We start from the raw sequence: 16,137 nt of genomic DNA, 5'->3' as shown, positions 1-16,137 counted from the left end.
ACATTCATAAGTAGTTTTACAAAATCAAATAGATTTTTTTTATAAAAGAAAATTTGTGTATAATTTATTCATAAAAGAATATTTGAGAATCTTTCTTTAATTTCTTATTTTCTTATTTTTCTCAATTGTAGACAATCAAGGCTACTTCCACTGAGTAGCAAACAGGCGTAAAAGTAAGGAGCTATGATTGTTATTAATATAAAAAAAAGGACATTTGAAATTTTTGTCTCTCATTTTAGTTCCAACTATACATATATATACATATATATACACATGTACTTACATATATATGTGTAAAGGACTTGTAGAGGATTGTAATACAGAATAACGAATACTTGCTGCTGCAATCCGTCAAATATATTTAAAAGAATTAAATAAATTAATAAATATAAATACTGTCGAGAGACGCTCGTAAAAACGTATTCGCTAAGACAGTGTATAATTTCTCGCTGATAACTCGTAGATATTGATCGATAATTCGTAGATACTTGGTATATACTGATTTGCTCGCGATCACGTTCATTTATTATGGTCAGGCTAACATAAAGACTTTGTGCACAGTTCCATATACGAGGCTTTAATAGATATTTGTCTTAACTCAATTGTTCGACCGCTTCGCGGGGAGAAACGTTCACAATATAACGCACCAACGAGAGTCGTAAATTCTCGTTAGGACACGATGATCGACCCCCTATTTCGGTTAAGATAATAGCCAGTTGCAACCCAAAGCGAGTTGGACGATATAGACGATGATCAGACAATGTAGGAACGCATTAACCTAAAAATAGCATTTAATATATGTAAAGGACGTGCTCAAGATTTTACCAAAAATTCAGCTACCTACCTTTTTGGGGTTCTGCAAAGATTGGCCAGAATTCGTGAATTGATTTCCCTCCACAGTACGAGACTTTACGTATTGACGACTGCAAGCGATTAATGTATTTTCGCTCTTGTCTAACACGGGGGGCTGCTAACGCAATAGCATCGTTAGGCAATACAGCCACTAATTACTAGGTAGCATGGGGGATTTTGGAAAAAGGATACAATCAACCTGCAAAAAACCATTTAACCCTTTCGCTTCGAATGCCGCTTATAGGTGGCACCCGCGAGATGACCTGTGGGTACGAGCGCCGCATATATCCGGTATCCAAATACCGTTAGGATATATCCGGTATACCGTTCTCTACTATTCGACTGAGTCGAGTTCTGATTCTATTTGCCTGTAGGTCTGCGTAAGCAGAGATAGGTATTTCATAGTCAAAACTGCGAAATATTTATCTCCCACGCAAAGCTCACATGGATATTTACCAACTTAAAGGAAAACATACTCAATACTACAAATACTACAAAGGAAAATACTCAACATACAATGCTTACAAGAATCTTTAAAAAGTTAAGAAAAAAGCATACATTACAAAACATCTATCACCCACAATCACAACATTCATCTATACAACTGTACAAAATTTACACACATTGTATAAAAATTCACAACCCTACTGGCAACATCAAGTGTATTTTCGTCCAGTCGCGGGGAGACAGTCGCGTTATAGCGCGTCAACGGGAGTCGTAAATTCCCGCTACGATTGCACGAATCGACACCACGAATTAGACGATCCCCTTATTTCTTGTGGGAGAATAAGGGGTAATTGAGTTGGAATATAACTGGACTTCACAGTTATATTATATATGTATTTATTTATATTGGATTACACTACTAGATGTGAACAGACCGTGTTTGGAAAGCGTGTTGATGAACCCGAAGGTTGCTAGACGTGGTAGTTATAGAGGCGAGAACTTGACTGACATGTTAGAACTTGAAGTTGACTGTCCGAAGACTAGTAGAACGGTGGACTTGACTGTCCACGGGATCTTAGAGCAGTGCTTGACTGTCTGAGGCTTAGTAGAACAGTGATTGACCCATCTCGTACTATTTAGGAAGAAAGCTCGTCGTGAGTGTATCCTTGATGAACTAAGAACGCGGATTCGTAGTTCACACTTTTCGGTAGAAAAGTGAGGGTAACGATCCGCGATGCCCATTGGGTATTCCCAATGTTAATGAATTAAATACGAGGGCACAGTCCTCGGCAAATATGAATCACGTTTGTTTCTGTCCTTGGGAAAAACCTACTACCTCGCTGGGCAAACCTCCGCTTTCTCCGTAATGAGTACGAGCGTGCAATAAACCTAAGGACCCATTTAAGGGACCACTCATAAACCGAATATGTGCAAAGGATGCAATTTTATTGTTAACAGATGTGGGCTATGGTGGTTCCTTGGGTTTATTGCGGGTCAGTGTGACGATGTGCAGGCCTCGGCGGCCTGACCATGAGGGACGTCGCAGGTACCGATTCACGTGACGTAACATCAAGTATCAAAGACAGGTTTGTCTAACTTGCATAAGAAAAAAAAAAAAAAAATGAAGGTACTGACATCCTAGTTATAATTTTGTGTCTTGCAAGAGTAAATACGAACCTTTATATTATAACCAACACTAAACACTAACACTACTTGTATCTATATGTCGAGTTCTCATTAAGGTTACGAGTGTGTAACGAATTTTCATTTGGATTAGCCATCGTCGTTATACAATAGAGATAATGTTTATTGGTGCGAATATGGTTATTACAGAATTTGACAAGTAATCGTGGTGATCAGACACTCGAGATACTAATAACAATGATCTTAGGTTCGATAACGAATCCACGGTCAGCGGGATAGCAAATGCGCTTTCTCCCAAGTCTTTTTTTTTTTTCGTGGAGGAAATCTGCACGGGCACCCGCCGCTAAAACCTCCACGATGACCGTCCCTCTTGCGATCGAGGGGTGCCCGTGAACCGCTGAAGCGACACACCAGCCCCCCCCCCCCGCGCACAACATTCTGTCCGTAAATGGTGCGGCGTGCTGCCATGTCACGTCGCGTCCTCTCCCAGGGGCCGTCCGGATCCTCAATCGGACTGCTTGATGGCTCCCGGGTGCTGGAGGGTTCAGCACACTAATTTCAATCCCCTTCGGAGGTCGTGGCGGCCCTCGCGCGCCTCGTGTAGGCGCGTCCACGGGCACCGCCGCGCCCTCGTCGGCCAATCCTCTCGGGATGGGAAACCCGCTCCCTCACCCGCTCCGCCGCCTCCTTCCGTAGCATAACTAGCTCGCAGAAGGAGGCTACGGCCTTCCTGTTCCTCTCGCTCGTCAGCAACGCTTCAAAAATCGCTGGCGGCGAAAGGTCGCATCCTATTTCCGCGGTGAGAGAGTGTCGCGATGCTGCCCACGTCGGGCAATGTTCCAGCGTGTGCTGCGCCGAGTCCACACTTGCGTTGCAGTGGTGGCAACGCGCGGTCGCCTCTTTCCCGATTCGGCGCAAATATTCTCCGAAGCACCTGTGTTCCGTGAGCTTCTCCCAAGTCTAAGTCGTACTCAACTTACTTGCCCACAGTACAAGTATTACTCAACTCTTTGTTAAAACGTAGAGTATTCACTGATCGTAAAGAGGGTGTGTAACTCGCTGATAAGATTGCACGAGAATGACTTTCCGTCACGATGATGCTGCAGAGGAAAACTATAATAGGATATGTCTAAGGATACGAGATCATTGAATTCGTCGAGGAAAGCCTTCGTTCGGAAAGTGAGGGAAATGGACGTTGCTGTTAATTGGTTAATTTCTATGCTGGTGGTTGCTGATGAGAGCATACCGCCCTTGAGAGAGAGAGAGTTGCTAGCGAGAAGCATCGTACGTGAGAAAAGCAGATTTCTCCTATCTTCCCGTAGTAGGTGATAGATTTAGGGACTGCTAAGAGAAAGGCTGTTTGTCCGTTTGAAGAACCTTAGCTAAATAAATCCTAAGATTTATAGCAGGTCCTTAGGCTAGCTGGGAATATACTGTGAAGATTTTTCTTTTTAATTGGTGGACTATTTACAATCAATTCTCATAGAGAATTATAAATAAATTATTTTGGCGTGGTACTGTAACTTGGATTATAAGAGTTTATAGTATGTTTGATTCTAGTTGAATCTAATGCTTCAATCTAAAGGGTATTATCTTTTTAGTCTGCGGATATGATCCGTCGTGTCAAGTAATTGGATAATTAACGGGTTTTGCTGGTTGTTAACTCTTATATCATATCTGTTTCTGAACTTGGATATTTCTTCTTTAACTGTAGGTATCTTAAGGTCGCGATGTATTGTTTCATTGGTAACATACCAAGGTACATCTATTAAGGATCTTAGAGTTTTTGATTGGAATCGTTGGAGAATTTCTATATTGGAATTACTTGCTGTTCTCCATAGTTGAATTCTATACGTCCGATCAGGTTTTAATATGGCTTTATATAGCATTATTGTACTCTGCATGTTTAAATTGGAGCATCTGCCAATGAGCCAGTAGAATTTTTTTAGTTTTGATTTGTTTGGATTTATCTACGATGTGCCGTTTCCATGTCATTCTTCTGTCCAGAATCATGCCCAGATATTTGACTGTATCTTTATTTGGAATTGGAATATTATTTATGGTCACCTGTGGACAGGATTGTTTTCGCAGCGTGAAAGTTATATGACTGGATTTATTTTCATTTATTTTGGATCGTCATTTATGAAACCACTTTTCCATAGAGTCGAGACCTCGCTGGAGAGTTGAGGAGGCAATTACCGGGTCTGAGTGGGATGCTAATAAAGCTGTATCATCAGCAAATATTACTGTGGTTATCTCTGTTAAAGTTGGTAAATCGGCAGTGTAGATGGTGAACAGCAGAGGTCCGAGGACACTGCCTTGTGTTATGTCAGCTTCTATTGGGAATGTTGCGGTTATACCGTCTAAGTATTTAATCATGAACAGTCTATTGGTTAGATATGATTTTAAGATGCAGTAGTAGGTGTGTGGTAGGATTTTTTTTAGTTTGAACAAAAGTCCTTTGTGCCACACTTTGTTGAACGCCTGCTGAATGTCCAGGAATACGAGAGAGCAATATTTTTTCTTTCCTAAATCTTGGCAGATTTTATGAGTTAGACGATGAATTTGCTCTATCGTAGAATGTTGCTTCCGAAAACCGAATTGATGATCCGGCATTGTTTTCAAATCCTTTAAGAGTGGAAGGAGTCGTTTCGTTAACATCTTCTCAAATAGTTTGGACAAAGTGTGTAGAAGACTAATTGGGCGATGAGATAAAACTTGAACTTTTAAATCATGACCATGAAGTAACCAACATTAGCAATATAAGATGCAGAATCACAAAAAAAACCGTTATCCTTATTCTTTATCGACTTTAAGCAAAAACCAAATAACAAGGAAGCCTATAATATCAATCGTTTAATGAACTCGGTAGTAAAAATTGAACCACCTTTTATAAAAAAAAAAAAAGATAGTCCAATGCAAAAGGTGCCAAAGGTACGGCCACACGCAAAAATACTGCAACCACAACCACCGTTGCATTAAATGTGCAGGTATTCACCCTACAGATCAGTGCATTAAATCTTCAGAAACCCCAGGATGCGAAGTGCATCCTCTGTCAAGGAGAGCATCCTGCGAACTATAAAGGTTACACAGCCTACAAGACCTTGTATAGTAATAAGTACCCCAAACCCAAAGCACTTAACCCACAAAAGTTCACTACCCCTTCAATCTTCTACGCACAGGCAGTTCAAGGAAATCAAAGCAGACCGAAAATTCATAGTACTCAACCACAAAATAGCGTTCCCAGTTCACAAGACACGGGTAACTTCAATAGACTTGAAAAATTAATCGTCAAGCAAACAGAGCAAATTAATAACTTGCTATCATTACTTACAATCATCGTGGACAAATTAACACGCTCCGACGTAAAATAAAGCCAATACGCATAGCTCTTTGGAATGCCAACGGTCTAGCTCAGCATAAATACGAACTAGAGTTCTTCCTAAGACAATAAAAAATCGACATAATGCTCATATCTGAAACTCGCTTCACCGATAAAAAGTATCTGAAAATAAATGGTTATAACTTTTACCATACTCAACATCCCAGTGGAAAGGCCCACGGTGGCACCGGAATTATCATCAAGACCAGCATAAAACACTATGAGCTTCCATCATTCCAAAAGGATTACCTCCAAGCCACAAACGTAGCGATAGAAGATTGGCATGGTCCAATCACCGCGCATCAGCAGTATATTGTCCTCCTAGATATTCTATTTTCACAGAAAACTTCGATAAATTCCTCGAAAACCTGGGCAATAGATTCATAGCTGGAGGAGACTATAACGCTAAACATACGCAATGGGATAGCAGACTTATCACAGTAAGAGGCAAAAACCTTTTAACATCCATAAACGCCAACAGACTTAACTGCCTCAGTACAAACGAACCCACTTACTGGCCCACTGACATTAACAAACTACCTATTAGACCTATTAGACTTCTTCATAACCAAAAACATCTCGCCAAGATACGTACAAATCAACTCTGCTGTGGAACTCTCTTCAGATCATTAACCCGTCATAGCAACAATAAACTCAACAATTATCGAAAAACAACCTAATCGCTTTATTCATAACCAATTCACAAACTGGCAGCTCTTTAGAGAGGTATTCAATCATTCAACATCAGCCTCAATATCCCTAAAAACAAACGAAGATATAGAAGCAGCCACGGAATATTTAAACACCAGCATAATAAACGCGATCCGTTCTTCCACCCCTACTAAGTGTTTTGTCAATAAACATGAATACCCCCATTATATATTAATAAAAATCACAGAAAAACGTAGACTTAGAAGAGTATGGCAAAGTCATAGAACACCTGAAGACAAGCGTAAGCTAAATAACGCAACAAGAAAACTAACCAAAATCACTAAAAAATTACAAAAATGACTGTTTCCAAAAATACCTTGCTAATCTGTCTCCCACAGCTGACTCCAACTACTCACTATGGAAGGCATCCAGAAAACTCACTCGTCCTCCGCAAATAATCCTCCCCCCATTCGCTGTCCGCAAGGTGGGTGGGCGCATAGCCCTATACAAAAAGCCAACTTGTTTGCAAACCACCTAACTAATGTCTTCAAACCGTATTCCTTCACTATTGCCGCCGAAATAACGGAATAGTTGCACTGTCCTTTCCAGATGTCTCCTCCTATTGAACCTTTCTCATCTCTGGAAGTTATTGAATTAATACGTTGCCTAAACCCCAGGAAAGCATCGGGACATGATTAGATAAGTAACAAAGCTATCAAGGAGCTTCCCAAAGAAGGGATTGCTCTCATTACCTCTATTTTTAATGCAATTCTTCACCTTGAATACTATTCTAAGTCCTGGAAAATATCATTAATTACCCTTATTCCTAAACCTGGAAAATCAATACAGGAAACTAAGCCTTATCGTCCAATTAGTCTTCTACCCACTTTGTCCAAACTATTTGAGAAGATGCTAACGAAACGACTCCTTCCACTCTTAGAGGAGTTGAAAGCAATGCTGGATCATCAATTCGGCTTTCGGAAGCAACATTCTACAATAGAGCAAATTCATCGTCTAACTCATAAGATCACCCAAGATTTAGAAAAGAAAAAATATTGCACTGCGGTATTTCTAGACATTCAACAGGCATTCGACAAAGTATGGCATGAAGGACTTTTGTTCAAACTAAAGAAAATCCTACCACACACCTACTACTCCATCTTAAAATCCTACCTAACCTACAGACAATTCATGGTAAAACACTTAGATGCTATAACCTCAACATTTCCAATAGAAGCTGGCATACCCCAAGGCAGTGTCCTCGGACCCCTGTTGTTCAACATCTACACTGCAGATTTACCAACTTCGACATAGATAATCACAGCGACATTTGATGATGATACAGCCTTATTAGCCTTGCACTCAGACCCGATAATTGCCTCCTCTACTCTCCAGCGAGGTCTCGACTCCATGGAAGAGTGGTTCCACAAATGGCGCTTCAAAGTCAATGAAAACAAATCCAGTCATATAACTTTCACGCTACGAAAACAAACTTGCCCACAGGTGACAATAAGCAATATACCTATTCCAGATAAAGAGTCAGTCAGATATCTGGGCATGATTCTGGACAGAAGATTGACAAGGAAACAACATATCTTAAATAAATCCAAACAACTCAAAGCAAAATTTAAAAAATTCTACTGGCTCATCGGCCGACGTTCCAACTTAAACACGCAAAGTAAAATTACATTATACAAAGCCATATTAAAACCTGTTTGGACCTATAGAATCCAACTATAGGGAACAGCAAGTAATTCCAATATAGAAATACTCCAACGATTCCAATCGAAAACCTTAAGATCCCTAATAGATGCACCTTGGTACATCACCAACGAAACGATACATCACGACCTCAAGATACTCACAGTCAAAGAAGAAATATTCAAATTCAGCAATAGACATAGCACAAGAATTAACAACCACCAAAATCCTCTAATTACTCAACTACTCGACACATTGAAACAGATTCGCAGGCTAAAAAGACATTATACCTTAGACCTAAGCACTAGATTCAAGTAGAATCATACTTAAACACTTATTAATCATGTCATAGTACCAAGCCAGATAAATTTACTTATAATTCTCTACGAGAGTTGATTGTAAATTAAAAAAAAAAAAAACAAAAAAAAAGAACACTTTCGACGAAGGGTTGTCACTTGTATTATGAACTTCACTGGACACTAGACACACGTTTATACGCTTCGGCAGTTGAAAGGAAAACTCCGGAGACAAATTAGCAAGATATTTTTGAAAACAGTCATTTTTGTAATTTTTAAAGATTTTGGTTAGTTTTCTTGTTGCATTATTTAGCTTACGCTTGTCTTCAGGTGTTTTATGACTTTGCCATACTCTTCTAAGCCTGCGTGTTTTACCGATTTGACATTAGAAATTGGAACTTTGAATCCGAACACATGATTATACAGCACAAGATTGATTACTTTAACTCTCGATTTATCAAACTGCTGGCTATTCAGATAAGTTGAAATACAAAAATGATTCACTAAATATTTATATGGAATAATCGTAATAGAGATATAAAAAAATAAGAATATTAGCTTGGTAAAGAACGACATATGTCATATTTATTTTATGTATCGTTTAATACAAATAAATAGTATTATAAAATAAATGTTATAACATAAAATTCAACTTTTAAAAAGGCACACTGTTAAAACTTAAACATTCATACGAGCATTTTTATAAAAGATGTTATTAATAAAAGACGCTTGAGCATATTAAATGGTTGATGAAATAAAATTATCTTCAAATTAGTAACTATTACCACATCAACATTAATAACCCCCTTTTTTTTTGAAAGACTTAGATTTTATGGAATGTTAAAGTACAATTATGATCAATTTAATGCATAAGTAACAATACAAGTATCATCTTGACCTGAATTTTCATTAGCATTTTATTCGTCTTGATTCTTTATGCTCTCAAATATTCTAAATGCTTTTAAGTAATAGTGATATACAACCTTAGTTCTAGCAGTTTATACATATAATGAAATATCTAGTCATAAGCACAGAGTGATCGTTTGTACTTTGGTTAATAAAATACTTAAAAATAGATTAACTTGTATACAATTGTAGAAAATATGAAAATCACTGATTTCATTAATATTGGTTTCGAATATCAAAAATTTAAGTCCACAGTGCTGTTGGCATCATTCCTTCTACTGTACCAGCAGCTGGTTTCAGATCCTCATTGCATAAAAAGTGCAATGGCATGTTTACTAAATGACCCTAAAATAAAATTAAAAATGAAAAGATAAAGTTTGTTAAAATAATAAAAATAATAATAATAATTTTTTAAAACTATACCTTAATCTGTTCAACCTTTTCTTGGGCCAAAAGTGTATTCGATGAAGAAAGTGGCTCTTCATCTTGATATTGCTTTAACATAGAAAAATTAACAACTTTATCTGTCGGAATAACATGAAATACTTCTTCATAGATTTCTGTGTTTTGATTACTCCTAGCACACCATATATCTTTGTAGAATGATTTTTTAATTATATCAGTTACATCTATATCTTCATTTGTTTTAAATAATCCCAAATGTTCAGAAATTAATTGTTTCCGCAATGACCCTGCAAATTTACCACAAGGAAACGGTATATCATTCATTCTTCCTTCTTCGAATTCTTGATCCTGTAAATTATAGAATAGTTAATATTAACATGATAAAAAATTACACAGTTGAGTCAGTTAAAATAATACTTACATGAATTATTACTGCAATTTCGCTGTCCCTTGTTGCTGTCATGCTTCTATCATTAATATTAGCAGAACCACAGATGACAGTATTATCATCCACAATTAATAGCTTGCTGTGAACATATATTAGTTCTGTCACTAATGTACCATTTAACATTGCGTGCGTCCTTAAACCATGGAATGTAATGTACTCTCTAGGATCCTCTATTCCTGCTTCAATTAGCCGACTTAAGATAGCATCTTTACCCCTATTTATAATACAAATACTTCAAATTTTTCAACTCATTCACTTTTCATCTTTAGTTGTAGTTTAATTCTATAATAGAATTTTTACCTTGATATAGAAGCATAATTCCAATGAGTAATAGCACGTAGAGCAGTACCAGTTGGTCCTCCAACTTCGCCTTCAAAACCTGGTAATAGAGGCATTATTACAAATACTCTAAATACTGCACCCTCACGGTGTGCTCTTAAAATGCGTTTCAATAATGTTTCTCCAATACGATTTTTTACTGCAGATCGTTGCATGGATGCAAGCGTTATAAAAAATTGGTTCTCTATGTATATATACCTGAAATAGAAAAATATGTATTATAATAGCAGTAGGGCAATTAATCATTTTTCATGTTTTCAAAAATTAATTTCACCTTTCTGCTTTACTAATAGCCTCAATATAAGCTTCTTGAATACTTCGCTCTATTGTTTGTGAGTCGAGAAAACCAGCCGACCAAGAACTAACTGATCTTAATACTTGACAGTTGACGTTGTGTATAGTAGATGTCTCAATAAATGGTACAGAGCTACTGCAATTATTGTACGTTTTTGGAAGCAAAAATGGATAACATGAATTTAATTTTGCTTTTTCCATCTACAAATATAAATTATATAAATGTTATTTAATTATTAGATTGTTACAAAATTAGAAAGTACCTGCCTTAATTGCATTCCAACGTTGAATAAAATGTCTGGCAACATCTCTTGCTGTTGCACCTTGTACCATAACTCCTATATCATGCCATGGCATTCTGGGAGTGTTGCTCCTATCTACTAGATCTTGATAAGGTTTTTCGAGATCATTAAAGTCTTTAACAATAAAATTTACATAGTCTTTGCCCAGCCATAATTTAGCCACACCTGGATATTCTGAAACTTCATTTTCGCTATATGCTAGTGACTGACTAGTTTCAATTGGAGTTTGTGTTGTATAGCTGAAAATGTTAGTGATATTCTCTAATTGATGTAAAAATATATCCAGTTTTTGTTAGATATCTTTCTGAAGTATAAACTTACGTAGTCATAACATTCTCCTCATCACTATCTTCTTCGTGTGGATTATACACCATATTAATTAATTCTTGTCTTTTCAACTTAATACTGTGTTTCATTCTATCCATGGTGTTTTTTGCCATCCCAAATAAATTTTTACGTTCCAGATTAGGTGTATCACATTTCATAGTATCTGATTCTTCTATTGGTTGTAATAGTAATAAATCACCAGCATTTAACTGTGATGTCGAGAATGGCGATATCGATGTCTTATTATTTATAATTGGCCTAAAGAAAAAAAAAAAAACAAAAAGTAAAATAAAATGAGTAGCTGAGCCAAACTTAAAGAAAATTTGAAATATAAAATTTATGGAGAATAATAAGAAAAAAACTTACAACACAGGTATAGATTTGGTAGTAGCCATCACAACTGTGTTAGTTGCAATAGCCAATGGTAATAAAACATGCTTATTTACATTGCCATTTGATACCTTTTTACTGCTGGTATTGGTAAATCTACCTTTAGATGGAATATAAATACTGGAATGATGAGTGCTGCCTGTAATTCAGAACAATAAAATTAAATGCAATTAATAACAATGATCGGTATTTAATTTCAAGTATCATGTACCTAAGTCTATTAATCTATGTTCATTGTTGTCCCATCGACCATAACATAGATCGATTCCTCCAAGGAAAGCAATACTTTGATCAACAACTACAATTTTTTCATGGTGTGCCCATAGAAACACTCCCACTCGCGCGTGATCTGGATGACGTAATACTTTTATATTTTCAGGGCATTTTTCAACTAGTCGTTGTTTGCTATAGAAACTGTTTATGCCCAGTGCGACTTCTACTTCTTTATAGATCATTATATATACTTTGATTCCTTCAAACTAAATAAAGAATTGATTATTATAAACATATACACGTGATTTCTTTCAATTTTTGACAGCATTATATGTTATATTCAAAATTACGTTAGCCTTACCAAGAATCCCTAACTTTTGTCAGCATTGATAGGGTAGAGTGTTAAAAATATTAGTATGAATAATTAATAAACACAATGTTTTTAACGATATACTCACAGCTTTTCTTTCTAAAATGTTATCTAATCGCCAGTAATCACTATGAATAGCTGGTCTTTTCATATAAATCTCAGGTGATAACCACCAGTCTGCAATAAAAATTTCTTCTTTTGCATCTTCTAACGCATCTGCAACAGCAGACATATAACTTGATCCATCTACAAACCATGTGGCTGGAATAGGGGAACGATAAGGTGCAAACGAGTTGTGTGGATTCGATTGTATAAAGTCTCGACCTGTACTAACATAACTTATTAATTAAGTTTTCAAAGTTTTACGTTACACACTAGTCAAAGTACTTACCTTCCCTGTTACTAACTTCTTGTATAAATTCCAGCCATTCTTTGGCCTTTCTTCTTGTCCAGCACTTAATTAGTATGTGCCTACTGAGATTTACTATTTGTATACCATTTCTTAATCCTGTTGTATACAGACCAAAACTGATTCCGAAACCATTATCCATTAAAATCACCGATTTTATGCTACCATTTTTTGGTTCAATATAGGCAACAAAAGTATCTTTAACAACAAGATGTCGAGAATGCCATTTCCTACATAGAGATGTGCAGAAATGAGTACACCTAATACAACACATGCCCTCAAGAAGACCACAAAAGTTACATCTACTTCTTGCACCTGATCCAGTTCGTTTTAAAACAATTCCTTCTTTGCCTTTCATTCCTAAATCTTCTATAAATGACAAATGTGAGACTTCTAAAAAATCGACCTGAAAATGTTTTATACTTGTTAGTAATCATTACATAAATAAATGCAAATTATTAACTCACTGTTTCTGGATGGTGCAAATAAATTTTTATTTTTAATAAATTAGTTAAGTACTCCTCTAATACTTTTTTCCTATGTTCTAGTTGTTCATATGGTACTAAAACATCAGGCTTATTTGGAAATCTGAAAAAAATAGTTTGTCCCATTTTTTGGTCATTTACAATAAATAAACGTATTTTCTTTTTAAATGTATCTTTATACCTTGGTAGTGCACCTTTACGACCTTTCCCTTCTTTCGTATCCCCCAAACTTTTCAAACTAGTTCTTCTTTCTTTGTGACTTTTAGTTGGGAAAGGTATATTTAAACTGGTGCGATATATTTTCAATTGGTTATGCAAATTTTGGATATGTTTGTACCGTTTCTTAATTGTCCAAATAAATGGTCCATGCCTAAATTCAATAGTGTACAAATTTGGATTCAATGGATGTGTTGTTACGCTACGTTCATTGTCTATAATGTCCACATGCACTTCTTCACCAGGAATAAAAACATTACGATACTGGCTTTTAAAATTTTTTGGTAAGTCGTGTATAGCAGAGAAAGGTATCACACCAGGACGTTCTAGTTTAAATAAAGTAAACAATGCACAATACATTTTACTAACATAGTTAGAATGTTATTTGTAAAGGAAGTCAGTTAAATAACACAGAAATAACAAACCAAAGTCATAAACTCACCACTATTATCAGTATCATTATTAGAATTAATATTTTCATTTTCATTTATAGTAATTTCTAATGAATCAGGTACACCCAGTGTATCATCATATTCAGGATCATGAGAAACACAATTCTCAGCTTTTTCGTTTAAAATACTGTCAGACATTGTTAACAGTATTCTACAAAATTATCAATAGATAACTAAACATAAGTAATTAAGTTAAACTAGTTTCACAGTATACTTTTTATTACCTTCAACTTATAATAACTTTTACATTATACTCCTGTTTCTTGCAATATCAAATAATTTTTGTACATTACACAAATTATCTTTATTAATGAGAAATAGTACATACAACAGTACAAGTTATTTAAGAATAAAACACTGACGAATATGTATATTATTAATAGATAGGTGAATAGATAAGTAGTAATATGGTGGAACAAAAAAGATATGATGACAAAGAACTAATGTATTTTCTTGATTAAGAAAATGATCTAATGCACGCAGGAGAGTGTTGACTAGAATAGAATGTTGACTATAAATTCGAGTCAGATGTAATTCACATGAACAAGACTAAAGTAAATTGCCAGACTTGTTTCATTACATGTTTATCGGTATTTATCTATCGATTAAAATTTTTCCATATTGTACACTTTAAAAATATGAACTTAAAGTTACGATAAAAATTATGAACGATATAATAAAAGGATACAACCTATTTATTTATTAAATGTCACATGTCACGTTATTAAGGTTATAAATATTATCGCTTCTTTCCGTAAACAGTTTTAAGGTAATGAATTTTACATGATATTGTAAGAGATTGATATATACTTCTCAAATAATTCCATTATCATAGGTAGTATCGTCATAATTGATTGATTACACGAGCGATTTCATCGCTGTTCATTATGTGACAGATTAAGCGACTTATACATATCTCGTCTGTTCTTATACACATTTGTTGACTATTGTAGATCGGACTCTAAGAACTGTCGGTATGGATATTTTCTACCGAAACGTGTGAAGCGTTAGCTTAAAATTGTTTTCTTTTTCTATTAAAACATTTTTCTATTAAAATTTTACATTTTGGAAGTAAAAATATCCAATAGATTTCACAAATTAACTAACTAAATTTTCACGAGTACGTGACTTTATCTACGACGATTATTTTCTGTTACATTGACATGATCTATGTTTGATCATTCTGTTTTATCAACAAAGATAGCAATTCCATAGAAAAATATGTATGTATATACTTACAAATATACAAAATAAAAATCTTGTATTTTTCTTTTCATGTACGAATAATGTTCTGAAATCTTTAGTTGCTTTTCGTAACGTGAATTTTGTTTGTCATATATGTAGCGTTCTCTCTCATACGTGATCCATTAATATGTATATTTACTTCTAAATGAAGATTTACTTAAAAGACGCAATAAATTACTATATTACTTTTTCTTTGTGGAGTTGTAGATAAATTATTTTTTCACAGACATTATAGTTTAATAATATGTTTATCTCTTTCGTTTGTTTATCAATATTAATGAATATACCATTACTCATGTTTATTATATTGCGAGTAATATTTACGTAAGATACACACAATACTAATTCAAAATCAAATAGTAAAATTTTAAATATGTTTCTAAAACATCATCAAAGTAATTCAAATCTTTAACTATTATCAAATAATTGTTAGTACATTTGTTGTTTTCTTCAGTTACTATTTTCTAAGAATTAACTTAACAATAACTTCGTGTTGTTGATATTTATTGACACATACATACGTTTCAACAAAGGAGACACTGATAAGACATAAAGATATTTGTGTAAAGTCTGTGTCAAAATAATCTAAACGTAATTTATAGAAGGCTACAGAAAAAATTTCCTTTCAGAATTTCTTACTATTAAATTAATTTGTATTTTGACCTTGATAAAAATGTATTTATATAAAGATACGTTTATATAAAATGAATTGATTAAAAATCATGACAATCCATGTAGATACAATTCCTTGCCGAAAATCGAATCGCTCTTTTATGTACAAAACTTCGACTCGAGATGTCATTGAAATCGCAAAAACACTCACTGTACAACAATAACCAGTCAAACATTGTTATTATTATTTCG

At 35.0% G+C, this 16,137-nt stretch overlaps 1 protein-coding gene and 1 long non-coding RNA gene across 2 annotated transcripts; both read right to left on the bottom strand.

Moving 5' to 3' along the window:
* Nucleotides 1-308: 308 nt before the first annotated feature.
* Nucleotides 309-7,798, bottom strand: LOC139989373 (uncharacterized). The gene is made up of 3 exons (XR_011800325.1): nucleotides 5,777-7,798; nucleotides 845-1,051; nucleotides 309-778 (listed from the first exon to the last, which is right to left on the bottom strand). It is a non-coding gene; the product is annotated as an uncharacterized lncRNA (long non-coding RNA).
* A 1,232-nt stretch (nucleotides 7,799-9,030) lies between these two features.
* On the bottom strand, nucleotides 9,031-14,998 carry Pld (Phospholipase D). The gene is made up of 15 exons (XM_072007668.1): nucleotides 14,717-14,998; nucleotides 14,019-14,201; nucleotides 13,542-13,902; nucleotides 13,343-13,463; nucleotides 12,858-13,281; nucleotides 12,555-12,790; nucleotides 12,095-12,362; nucleotides 11,860-12,022; nucleotides 11,488-11,751; nucleotides 11,132-11,405; nucleotides 10,845-11,065; nucleotides 10,532-10,768; nucleotides 10,205-10,445; nucleotides 9,802-10,131; nucleotides 9,031-9,723 (listed from the first exon to the last, which is right to left on the bottom strand). Exons 2-15 carry the CDS (start codon nucleotides 14,164-14,166, stop codon nucleotides 9,622-9,624), a joined length of 3,390 nt encoding a protein of 1,129 aa, XP_071863769.1. The 5' UTR covers nucleotides 14,167-14,201; nucleotides 14,717-14,998; the 3' UTR covers nucleotides 9,031-9,621.
* Between the last annotated feature and the right edge of the window lie 1,139 nt (nucleotides 14,999-16,137).

Source organism: Bombus fervidus, chromosome 7, assembly GCF_041682495.2.
Source record: "Bombus fervidus isolate BK054 chromosome 7, iyBomFerv1, whole genome shotgun sequence".
Lineage (NCBI taxonomy): Eukaryota > Metazoa > Arthropoda > Insecta > Hymenoptera > Apidae > Bombus > Bombus fervidus.
Note: the sequence above shows the minus strand (reverse complement) of the source record. Positions and strands in the feature narration are given on the sequence as shown.

Bases quoted from the DNA above. Each gene is read 5' to 3' on its own strand.
- Pld (XM_072007668.1), bottom strand. From the start codon at position 14,166: ATGTCTGACAGTATTTTAAACGAAAAAGCTGAGAATTGTGTTTCTCAT. The intron at 11,752-11,859 runs GTAAGTTTTTTT...TTTTTTCTTTAG, and splicing joins ACCAAATCTATACCTGTGTT to GCCAATTATAAATAATAAGA. The intron at 10,132-10,204 runs GTAAGTATTATT...TATAATTTACAG, and splicing joins AAATTGCAGTAATAATTCAT to GATCAAGAATTCGAAGAAGG.